Raw genomic sequence first — 12025 nt, 5'->3', positions numbered from 1 at the left:
AACAAGATAATTATAAACCATAAAACAGCTCCCCATGCTTGCCGATGCTTTTTTCTTATGTGCAAACATGTTGGAGTTTGGGCATGTGAGCTTTAGAAAGAGAAAAAAATGTATAATATGGCACTTGGGGCAGAAAGCCTGGCTGGAGTGGGAGCAGAGAAACATTCTTTTCCTTTCCAGGCCCCTCCCACCTCCCCTCCTCAAGCCTCCCACCCCTCCAGAGCCAAAGCTTACCCCCCCCCCCCCCCCGGCATCCCTCCTTCTGCCCCAGTGACTCACCCGCCTCCTATCCTGTCTCCTCTGTTAGCTGAGATTTGTAACTCCTCACACATGGTGGTTTCACTTGCTTACCACCCCCTTGTCTCCTTGTTTACCCAGAAGCAGCAGCAGCTACTGTATGTGCTGTTGTGTGTGAGCCTGAATGTGTGCAGGGCGTGGGGGGGGGCATTTGGGAGGGGCGAGAATCACAGGCACAGAGGAAGGCGGGGCTGGGGCTTAGCCGTTCTGTTACCTCCTGGCTATTGCCGTTGTCTCTGTTGCCTTTTCCTTGATTCTCAGTTTGTCTTCACTGGCGGAGGGTATAGATTGGGGTAGAGCATTCCTAACCAGGTCGACCACAGTCAGTTGGAAGGAGTAACCCGTTTATATGGATTGTGTGTGTTTGAAGAGGGCACTTAGAGAGAAGAGGCATTGTTCTGGCATCTGCCGTTTTTAACAAGAAAAAAACAGTTTAAAATGCCGCCTCAGCTTAGTTGTTGCACAAAGTAAGGCTAACAGTCCTCAGAAGTCATCTGGTGCTGGTCGTGTTTCCAAGTCCTCCTCTAGTCCTCCCTGACTTTCTTCCTTCCTTCTTTACTTGAACAAAGTCTAAGGAGATATTAAGGCTGCATTTATTTTTCTTACCATTTTCCTAACCTCTGGTTCAGAGTATTACCATCGTACATTTCTGCTATGGCAAAGAAATGGATTGAATTGTGTTCCCCTGCTGCACCCCCCCCCCACACACACCACTGCTCCTATGTTGAAACCCTAACCCCTAATTGTGACTGTATTTGGAGATACGGCCTTTACAAAAGTGTTAAGGTTAAATAAGGTCATAAGGGTAGGGCCCTGATCTGATAGGATTAGCGTCTGTGTAAGAAGAGACACCAGAGCGCTCTCTCTCTCTCTCTCTCTCTGCCATGTGATGACTCAGTGAGAATGTTGCTGTCTGCAAACCAGAACGAAAGCTCTCACCAGAACCTGACCATGCTGGCACCCTGATCTTGGACTTCCAGTCTCCAGAACTGTGAGAAAATAAATTTCTGAGTTTAAGCCAGTCTATGGTATTTTGTTATGGCAGCCCAAGTCACTTGTGAAAATTTGGAGGGAGTCAAATCGTGTTCATCAGCCTTGTGATATGACTTTTTTTAGGCCCCAAGATCTTGAGCCAGTATCCTTCTACTGAGGTCAGGCACTCAGAGCTTGAGCTTTCAAATCCAGTCCAAATCCTGACTTTTTGGCACCCCTGTTCCCTGTGACCCTCATTTCAGCTTCTCTAATGAGCATTGCCAGGAAGAGAATGTGTCTATTCAGCACCATGGACAGAGGCATGCTGTCAGTTTCTACAAATTAGATGTTACTGCCTCGGCTCTCAAGAACATGGTGTTGGGAAGGGAGGGGTAAGCTGCGAAAGAGAAAAGTCAGGAAGGGATACTGACTGGTTGGATGCAGAAAATGCAGCCCTCAACCCTGGCTGTGCTCAGCCACGGAGCTCCAACAAAGAGGAAGTAGCTTCTTGAGGCTGTTGCCTTCTTACACAGACGGCATTGAAACGGGGGAGGTGATAGTCTTTATGTTTAATTGTGCTGGCTTAACGGCTGTCAAACTGTCAGTATGATGTGTGCTGGCAACAAACCTACAGCGGGTGAGGCATTAGGTCTGGGGAGCACATGGGGTTGTGGGTGTCATGGTCTGTGGGCTGGGAGGAGAGCCAGCTAAGGAGCATAGGAAGATGCAAAGGAAGAGCATAGGAAGATGGCTAAGATGGTACAGGTGAGCTGCCTTTTTCATGCCTGGAATGGGAATGAGGCTACAGGGACCCTGGTCCTTGAGTGGGGAGGGACCCAGCTCACGGCAAGCTGGGCTGGTGAGAAGCCAGGGTTTCATTTGTCTGACTTTATTGAATAAATGGCCTCCCCAGCCATTGTTTACCTACTTTTGAAGCCTGACAAACAGTCTGTGGCATCTGATGGAGAGGCTTATGAACTGCATGGAGACAGATGGCTGGGGATGAGGAGATTGGCTCTTTATTACAGCAGGCCCGTAAGTGACAGCACTCCTCTCACATCCTAGCCTCCACATCAATGTCAGTACCTTCCTCCAGCCTTCTGTGGCCCAGTCAAACCTCAGAGGAAAGACCCAGTGCTAGAGGGAGGCAGAATGGCCTATGAGTGAGTGGGAGAGGTAGGGCCAATGGAGTCAGAAAAGAGGGCAGTTTTTCGAGGGGAAGTTCTTTGAGAATAAAAGTGCTGCCTCATTCTTGTATAGTATCCTCCCAAATGCCCCGTGAGGTGCCGTTAATTCAATAAGCGTCCAAGACATGTGAATGATTAAGGAAAAGGGCAGAGAGGTCTGGATTAGAAAAGATAATAGGGCTTCCCTGGTGGCGCAGTGGTTGGGAGTCCGCCTGCCGATGCGGGGGGCGCGGGTTCGTGCCCCGGTCTGGGAGGATCCCGCGTGCCGCGGAGCGGCTGGGCCCGTGAGCCGTGGCCGCTGGGCCTGCGCGTCCGGAGCCTGTGCTCCGCAACGGGAGAGGCCGCGGCGGTGAGAGGCCCGCGTAACACACACACACAAAAAAATAAATAAAAAAAATAAAAAAAATAAAAAAGAAAAAGAAAAGATAATAGAAGCAGATTTAATTGCACTGGGTGGGTAGCTGAGGAACAAAAGGAAACAAAGAGAGAGGAAGAGAAGGAGGGGGCACAAAGGGAGGAGGGAAGATAGGACATGAAGCATGCTCGCGAATCAGCATACAGTGCTTCAGGCATTAGGTCCTCTTCCCCATGTTACTAGCTGGACGGCTTCATGGAAACCAAACTGATGTGTCCACTGTCCTTTCTGAAATGGCCCAGGCTCTTTTTCCTGGTACCGTAGTTGTAGGGCATAACTTCTTCCCTCCCCATTTCCCCTGAGAGGGCGGGTTCTCACTGACCTTCATTCATTCTCCGAAACTTGTCCTTGGCCATGTAGCCCAGCACCAGACAGCATCCTCTCTTCTGGAGCCCCAGCTCTGGAAAAAAAGCAGAGGTCGGTGAGGTGGGAGTGGGTCAGGGGTCAGTGCAAGGGATGTAAAGCTTGCTGCTCTTATAAACAGGGCTACTTAATTACTTAACAAACATTTAGAAAGCACTTATTATGGTCCAGACATAATTTAAGACCAATAATTTCGTCATTTGATCCTCACAACAGCCCTATGAGGTATATGCCATTGTTATCCCCATTTACAGACATATTAAGCAGGCAGCCTTAGGTGAAAGAGCTGGTAGGTGGCACAGCCGGGATTTTGAACACAGGCAGCCTGACTCCAGCGTCCATGTTCATAACCGTTACTCTATAGGCTCACGAGGCCCTATATATCCCAGGCATAGGGACTATGCTCTGATCACACCGAGATTGTTGTCAAGCCAGAGAAGAGGCAGAGTCCAGCCAGCGGTGTCCAGGATGGAACAGTACAACTAGACACAGTGGCCAAAGGAGTGATTGGGTAAATTTGGAAGAAGACACAGGGGTCAAGGTGTAGGTAGAAGGAGTCTATCTTTTGGGAGAGAGTGAATTTCTGGGGCTGGGGATCCCTGTTCATCCTTATATTCAGGCGCAATTCAGTATTGTCATCCGGCACTTATGAGGTGTAAATACAGTGTAGAGCACAGGGGTGGGGATGGCTGAGAGACGTAAGACACAGACTCTGGTCCCACAAGACTTTGACCCAATGGAACAAGAGGTTAGAACAACAATTCCAGGTAGCGAAAGCAAGAGACCGTTTTCTCCCCTACGATATTTTGTAAATCAGTGCTCATTGTGTGTGAGCGTTGGACTGGAGTACCTCAGCCAACCGGGCAAGATTTCCTCTCTGGTATTTATCCTTTCTTCCTCACCTGTCTTCAGCACTTGTGGGCTTTGAAGCAATTCCACACCAAGTTTCTCTTTTGACCCTCACAACAACTGCATGAGGTAGGCAGATCGGTTATTACTATTCACATTACGCAGATGAGAAAATTGAAGTTCAAAAATGTTAAGTGGCTACCCATGATTATTGTAGACTCCCTGCCCCTCCCTCTTTGCTTTGGAGTTATACAAATGTGGCAGCTGCCATAAACTGGGTAAATGGATAAGGGGTATGATTTCTGGAGGTGGGGACGTGTCTGCAGCTCCTTCCAGGCTTTGCTAGCTTTCTGGACGCCCAGATACTCTCTCCATCGGTTTCTTAGAGAAGGAGGTTCCCCCTGAGGGGTGTGTCACAGCAGCTTCTCCCACGACACTGGGTGTTCCTCTGAGCCCTAGACAGTCTGCATCTAGGCTGTCAGAGCATAGAGAGGCTGGGCTCGTTCTGCCCCCTACCCCTCCACCCAGCCTCTCTGGGCAGCAGGATGAAAGGGCCCAAGAGACAGGGCTAAGTCGAGCTCAGGGGCTCCAGCCCCAGAGGAAAACAAAGTGTGGTGGGCGGTGGCAGAAGCCATGGTCCAAGGAGGTCGCAGGCTTTGATCTCCTGATTCTTTAAAGGGGTTTATTGACTATCAGTAAAGAGCAGAGAAGCAGATCTGAGCGTGCCTTTTCCAAAGGCACTCACTTCTCTTCCTTTCCCTCCACGCTTGTCTGAAGGCACGGCCAAAACGCCCTCACTTCAAACAGCCTTACATCTCAGGCGCTCAAATTGACGATGTTGAGTTCCCTCATCCAAGGCCTTGGCCCTTTCTTCAGGGGCTCCTGCTCTGTTGAAAGCCGTGCGGATCAAAGCCCCTTTGATGTTTACTTACTATATTTGTGGATCCTTTCTAACAACCACCTTCAAGAGGCAAGAATGCGGCATGCCAGGAGGGGGCCAGCGGAAGCCCAAGCTGTGGGGAGGCTCTGAGCTCCAGCAGACAATATCCTCTTGCCTGGCGCTGTATTGAAACCTCAACATGCTGACGACAGGCAGAGTTAACCAGTCCATTATAATTGCATGCATATTGTTCATCATCACAATGATACAATTGCTGATGATTCCTATTCTATTTTCCACTGACTTCTTACGCTCATCTGAAGCACATCTGTAGCAGCTCCTAATGAGAAACGGATCCTGGGTTCTTGCACTGAGTCCAGGAACGAGCCCAGGTGAGCACTGAGGGGTGGAGGGCGAGAGATGCTGGATGGATTTTGGCCCGTGTTCGTGCTGGGCTTCCTGGACAGTCCCCTCGACTCTCAAGGAAATGGAAGAAGCACGATTCTCCTAAAGATTTCGAGACCGGGGACAACCTGTTGACTCTGTGTTATCTGGGCTGGCTGTCTCTGCCGCTGCAACCGACCCTGTCCTATGTCATATATAATATGCCCCCGGGGGAATCGCCCAGGGAAAGAGACTGCACATACGCACGGTTATTATAAGTAAGAGTCTCACTGACCATGTTTGACTTTTGCAAATGAGCAGGAAAAGAAGTTTTTTAAAAAACCTGATTAATAAAAGAAATGGAGGACCAGGCAATTTCTCAATGTATTTGGCTCATTTAATTTGACACTTGTGGGTTAGTCTTAATTATTTAGGCGTCTACATTACAAGGTCCTAATAAGCACACTGCAGAAATTTATTAAGTGAGAGAGCTCTCTGACTGAGTCTTTACTGAGAAGTGGGGAGAAGCCACTGCGATCTTTGCAAGAAAGAGCAGGTTGGGGGATGAGCGAAGTGGGAATTATCTAGCTATCCATATATGAAAATTTGGGGTGTTCTTGGGAGAGATATTGCAGAGCTAAATTAGAGGTCATTGTTTCCACATGAGGAAGCAGGCCACGGGCCAAAGTGAGGGAGGGGAGGAGAATCTAGAAACACAGGTGTGGAGGATGGCTGTGGACAAAATACTGACCAGAGAGAGAGCTGGGGGGAAGCAGGATCCTATGGCATCCTCTTGGGAAAACGTCACCAAGCCAGATCAACCAGGCTATTACGGGAGAGATGAAAGAATGTGATAGAAAGAACAATCATTGTTGAACAATCATTGTGAATCAATGATTGCCAATCAGTCAAAAGTGAATCAATCATTCACTTTGTGATCTAGACCAGCCACCTGACTGCGACCTTCCTTGTCACATGGCATGGGACGGATGGTGGAGTCAGGGTCCTAGATGCCTATTTTAGAACAGCGAGATGATGGGGTCTTCTCCACGTAGACTTTGGGGCTGCAGGATTTGGCTGAGGACTAATCAGTAGCAGAACCACCAGATGCGCCGAATGTACCCATGGGAAATGATGAACGCGAATGGAGTCATCCTGGCTTAAAGGACAGTTCAGAGCAAAGAAGGCCAGTGTCACCTGCAGATGGGGATGTGGAGGCCGCTGTCTCAGGAGAACAAAGAATTAGGGAACGCTGCTACACAATGAAACATTCCCTGGGAAGCGGTGTGTTTCTTAGGGAGAAGTCCAGATTGCACCCCAGGAACTCCCGGCCTCTAGACTGAGCAGCAGAAGGGTGAGGATAGTGCCTTTTTAGGCTCAGAGTCCTTAGCCCTAAGCACAGTGCCTGGCACGTGGCGACGGATCAGGAAAAGTCTGACTTAATGAAAGAGATGACTAAGAAATAATGGGTAGTAATCAGTTCTCCCCAACCTGGGCCAGAATGGAATCAGGAGGGCTTAACCCTGGCACGGTGGATTAGGTAGATGCAGATGGTCTGAAGTGAACGAACATTGTAATTCATCAGAACAGGAGTCTGGGAAGCGTGAGGTTTCCTCTCGGGAGGAATAAAGAGGGATGGCTTCCTAAATGGAACGGTTTTCCTTCAGTTTCAGAGGGTGAGGATGGGACTTTTTCTAGCCCAAGGATTCCTTTATTCTTACTAGTAATCATAATGATAGTGCAGTGATATTACCTCACATTTGTGGGATGCTTATTTTTTCACGACGCTGTCATATTCACTATCTTATTGGGTGTTCACAGTAGCTCTGTGAAGCACGCAAGGCGGAAATTATTTCCTCTGTTTTGGTTTCAGAAACAGGCTCAGAGAAGTAAAATGACAACTCAAGGCCAAAGCGCAGTTGGTAACAGTGCTCAGGCTAGAATCCAGGTCTGATTTCTGGCTAATTCTTAGGGTAGGTTCCGGGATCCCAGGGCTGCTGATGCCATGATTCAAGACAGAGAAGAGACAGCAGAGATCAGTGGTCCTGGCTGGGACCGTGGGGTGAACTGTGTCCCCCCAAATCCAATGTTGAAGTCGTAACCTCAATACCTCAGAATGTGCCTTTATCTGGACAAAGAGACTCGACCGACGTAATCAAGTTAAAATGGTCAATGGGGAGCCCTAATCCAATATGACAGGTGTCCTCATAAACAGGGGAAATTTGGGACAGACACACATATAAACATGGAGACGGCCATCAATAAGCCAAGAAGGGAGGCCTAGAACAGAGCGTTTCCTCACAGCCTTCAGAGGGACCCAACTCTGCCAACATCTTCTGTGGACTTCTAGCCCCCAGAACTGTTAGGCAATACATTTTTATTTTTTATTTATTTATTTTTTGGCGGTACGCGGGCCTCTCACTGCTGTGGCCTCTCCCGTTGCGGAGCACAGGCTCCGGACGCGCAGGCTCAGCGGCCATTGCTCACAGGCCCAGCCGCTCCGTGGCATGTGGGATCCTCCCGGACCAGGGCATGAACCCGTGTCCCCTGCATCGGCAGGCGGACTCCCAACCACTGTGCCACCAGGGAAGCCCCTAGGCAATACATTTTTGATGTTTAAGCCACCCAGTCTGTGGCTCTTTGTCACGTCAGCCCTAGCAAGCTAACATAGACAGGAAGAGGGGAGAAGCTGGTCTTTTATAGAACCTGGCTATTTCCATTGGCCAAGACTCTGACTCCCATCCCTTGGTCACAGGGGATGCAGGAAGCAGCATTGCACGACCACTCAAAAGGCCTGTGAGAGGCACCAACTGATTGGAGAGTGGCCAGAGGGGCTGCTAAGGTGGGACAATGGGGGTGGGGGCACAAGAGATGATGGGAAACAGGGCGGGTGGGGAGGGAGGGCAGCTGTGGGTCTTGGTGGCAACCCAGGATGCTGTGAGCATTCCTGCTGCCAGCGTGAGGATGACATTGGCTAGAAGAGTGTTTGCTTATTGCCCCAGCCAGAAACAAATGAGCTGTGAAGTGACCACGGATCGAGCTGGTGACAATGGACAGGTACCACGTCCTTCTCCCTCACCATTTCTTTCTTTCTGTTTTTAAATTTTTATCGGAGTAGAGTTGATTTCCAATGTTGTGTTAGTTTCAGGGATACAGCAAAGTGAATCAGTTATACATATACCCACTCTTTTTTAGATTCTTTTCCATATAGGCCATTACAGAGGATTCAGTGGAGTTCCCAGTGCTATACAGTAGGTCCTTATTAGTTATCCATTTTATATATAGCAGTGTGTGTGTGTGTGTGTGTGTGTGTCCAACCCAATCTCCCAATTTATCCCTCCCTCCCTTTACCCCCTCGTAACCATAAGTTTGTTTTCTACATCTGTAACTCTATTTCTGTTTTGTAGATAAGTTCATTTGTACCCTTTTTTTTAGATTCCACATATAAGCGATAACACTCAGTATGACAATCTCTAGGTCCGTCCATGTTGCTGCAAATGGCATTATTTTGTCCTTTTTTATGGCTATCCCTCATCATTTCTGAGGCTATTCGGTGCATCTGGGGGCCCTTCTGTCCCCAACGTGCCCAGTCACAGTGGTTCAGGGGTGCCTGCTGAGGACTAACCCTTTACCACCTGAAGCTTTTAGATGGAGCAGGTCCCCAGAAGCCGACCTAACAAGAATAAAGCATGATGGGCGAGCAGTTTGGTGTGGATACAGCAAAGATTTCGGGAGAAGAGAAAGTGAGACGAGGCAGGAGACAGAGTCAGGGACCGGACCTGGAGGACCTGGTGAGCCTTGCCTAGGAGTCTGGACTTTTCCTACAGAATGCTTAGCAGAAGAAAGGCCAGACTTGCGTCTTATAAAGACCATATTAGCGCTGGGGCAGATGTGGCTGGGAGAAGGTAAGACCAGACAAGGGAGCGCAGCTGGGAGACTGTGGAACACTCCTGGCGGGAGGCGATGGGATGACATGTGCCCCCTCTTCCTGCTCTCCCAAGACAGCCTGAGAGGAGAAAGCAGGTGAAAGGACCCTGGGCTTCTCAGAGGGACATTCAGAGCTTCCACATCCCCGCCACCTTGACACAGGAGAGCAGTGCAGGGGCTGAAAATAGCTCCCCAGATAGTTCCAGAGAGCAGGTGGAGAAGACGTCAGCTGGACCTGGCTGGAGTCACAGGGGAGCCCTGGGGGTAGGGGAGGCCACGTGTGCTGTAAAGCCACCACTGCCGGCTGGAGCCTCGCTTCAGCCCTTAACAGTCCTCAGGGCTTCTCCGGGCTTCAGTTTTCTCATCTACGAAATATGGATACTGGTAGTAAAACCCTTCTCACATGGTTGCCATGCAAATCCAATGAGACAGCATTTGATGAAAAGGGCCTCCTCGAATGAAGTACTGATGAGGGAGAGTTCAGGAAACAGAAACAGAATATCAGACTGGGGTTTAGAGATCATCAAATCCCCTTCCTTACCCTCCTTTTTTTCTTTTTTTTTAAACAGCTATGAAAGGGGAGACTCAGGGAGGTGAAATACCCTGTCCAAGGTGATATAATGAGCTGTTAGGTGGCATCTTTGAAGGTCAGTGTGGCAGAGACAAGTAAGCTGGGCTGGAGGAGTGAAGTGAGTCAGGAGGACCAGCCAGGGGGTGTCACAGGCGAGGCCACAGGACCAGAGGTGCTGGCGACTGAGAGGAAATGGTGACTCGGAGAGATGTTCTTGACCGAGACAATGGGGCTAAGCATCAGAGTGGCTTAGGCAGAGAAAGGGGACAATGGCAACCACAAGGTCTTTAGTGGGGAAGACTGCAGGAAGTGAGGGGGCTGGGTCAGAAGTGATTGACAGGGCTTCCTTGGTGGCGCAGTGGTTAAGAACCCGCCTGCCAACGCAGGGGACACCGGTTCGATCCCTGGTCCGGGAAGATTCCCACATGCTGCGGAGCAACTAAGCCCGCATGCCACAACTACTGAGCCTGCACTCTAGAGCCTGTGAGCCACAACTACTGAGCCTGCACACTAGAGCCTGCATGCTGCAACTACTGAGCCCACGTGCCTAGAGCCCGTGCACTGCAACGAAGGGTAGTCCTGCTCACTGCAACTAGAGAAAACCCACACACCACAACGCTGACCCAAAGGAAGTGATTGACAAAGGAAGCCTATGAGGTTACACGTGACAACGGTGCCTTTTGGACTTCCTGTATTTGAAGGATCCCCAAGTGAACAGGTCCTGGATGATTACATGAGCACAAGTTCAGATCTGAAGAAATACATTTTTAACCAGCTTCACTGACCTCGGAGAGCAAATCTCTTGGTCTGTAGACCAATTCGTAACGTGATGAATTATGTGAAAAGCAGTGGGATGATACAGGTAACCTCTGCTATAGTACGGCTACCACCCCTCCATAACCAGCAAGTATTTACAAAATGCGGCAGCTATAAAACCCAACCCACGAACACTCGAGAGGCACGATGCTAAGACGAAAATACGTAACACAAGCTTCCTCTCCCAATGAGGTTATGATCCAGTTGGTTATGTAAGGCATACACCTGTGAAAAGGTAGCGTCAAAGACAAGCAATGGTTCAGTTAAAGAAGCGTCATGAGGCAGGGCTGGAGTCATTTCTACATGAACGGCAATAATTGCTGTAGGGGTCCCGACGAGGATAAAGGAGCTCAGGTGGTGGGGTGGCCCTCCTAAAGGACCTGGGGGGCTGCAGATTTGTCTGGGGTTTGCCTTGGTTGGGTGTCTGTACCCATGGCCTCTCTCGTAAGTGATGGTTCATCACAAGCCTTTCTGCCCGGTGGTAGGCCCCTGGTGGCAGGATGCTGGAGTCTCACGTTTGGCAAATTCTCACTATGATTCTGCTGAACTGCTTTCTGCATCGGGTCTGCCTAGTCCTGTTTTCAGCATAATTACTCACATCCCAGGCAATAAGGGTGCCCATAAATCATGCAAAGATCACAGTTTTCTGATCAAACTCTCTAGGAAAGAATCCTGAAGAGTGGGATAGTAAAGGTTTATTAATCCTGTCTAGTGCGTGGCTCTGGGCCTCTAGGACAAGTAATAAATGTTTAATAGACCAATAATACCTGTTTCATAATTTTTGAATTGCATTGCTTGCTAATGCTAAGTTTATTAAAGCACTATAAACTTTACATTGTTGTAAAGACATAATTGCTCTTTCATTGCTTATTTAATGAGTTAATTATATTAGAACTAAGTTTTTCACTGTTCATGTTAAGTATCAATTAGTTCTCTTAAACAATTGATTTGTATTTAATTAACTATGCTATTACATACCAATTAAATTCTTCTAAGAGAAATCTGAAACACACGTGGTCTTAAATTAAATTTTTTGAAACAATGAATTACAGAAAAAGCTCACATCTAAGGCTTCCCTGGTGGCGCAGTGGTTGAGAGTCCGCCTGCTGATGCAGGGGACACGGGTTTGTGCCCCGGTGCGGGAGGATCCCACATGCCGCGGAGCGGCTGGGCCGGTGAGCCATGGCCGCTGAGCCTGTGCGTCTGGAGCCTGTGCTCCGCAACGGGAGAGGCCACAACAGTGAGAGGCCGGCGTACCGCAAAAAAAAAGCTCACATCTAGTGACCCTCTTTTAGGAAGAGTTGGCAATCGTTGTGATATTTCCAAAAAATTTTTGTGGCCACCAGCCCATCCTCACTACCTCC

The 12025-nt window shown here is 49.0% G+C and overlaps 1 protein-coding gene across 3 annotated transcripts in view; it reads right to left on the bottom strand.

The window, feature by feature from the left end:
• Positions 1–12025, bottom strand: part of KIRREL3 (kirre like nephrin family adhesion molecule 3) — a gene marked incomplete at its 5' end in the record, with an annotated part of 540300 nt that overhangs the window by 115221 nt on the left and 413054 nt on the right. For all 3 annotated transcript variants that reach the window (XM_082845695.1, XM_082845696.1, XM_082845697.1), the window contains one exon: positions 3194–3271. In XM_082845695.1, coding sequence (XP_082701821.1) covers positions 3194–3271 — 78 coding nt within the window. The remainder of the gene's footprint in view (positions 1–3193; positions 3272–12025) is intronic.

This window comes from Leucopleurus acutus (genome assembly GCF_964270905.1).
Source record: "Leucopleurus acutus genome assembly, chromosome: 8".
Classification (NCBI taxonomy): Eukaryota; Metazoa; Chordata; class Mammalia; order Artiodactyla; family Delphinidae; genus Leucopleurus; species Leucopleurus acutus.
This window is presented reverse-complemented; position numbering and strand designations above follow the sequence as displayed.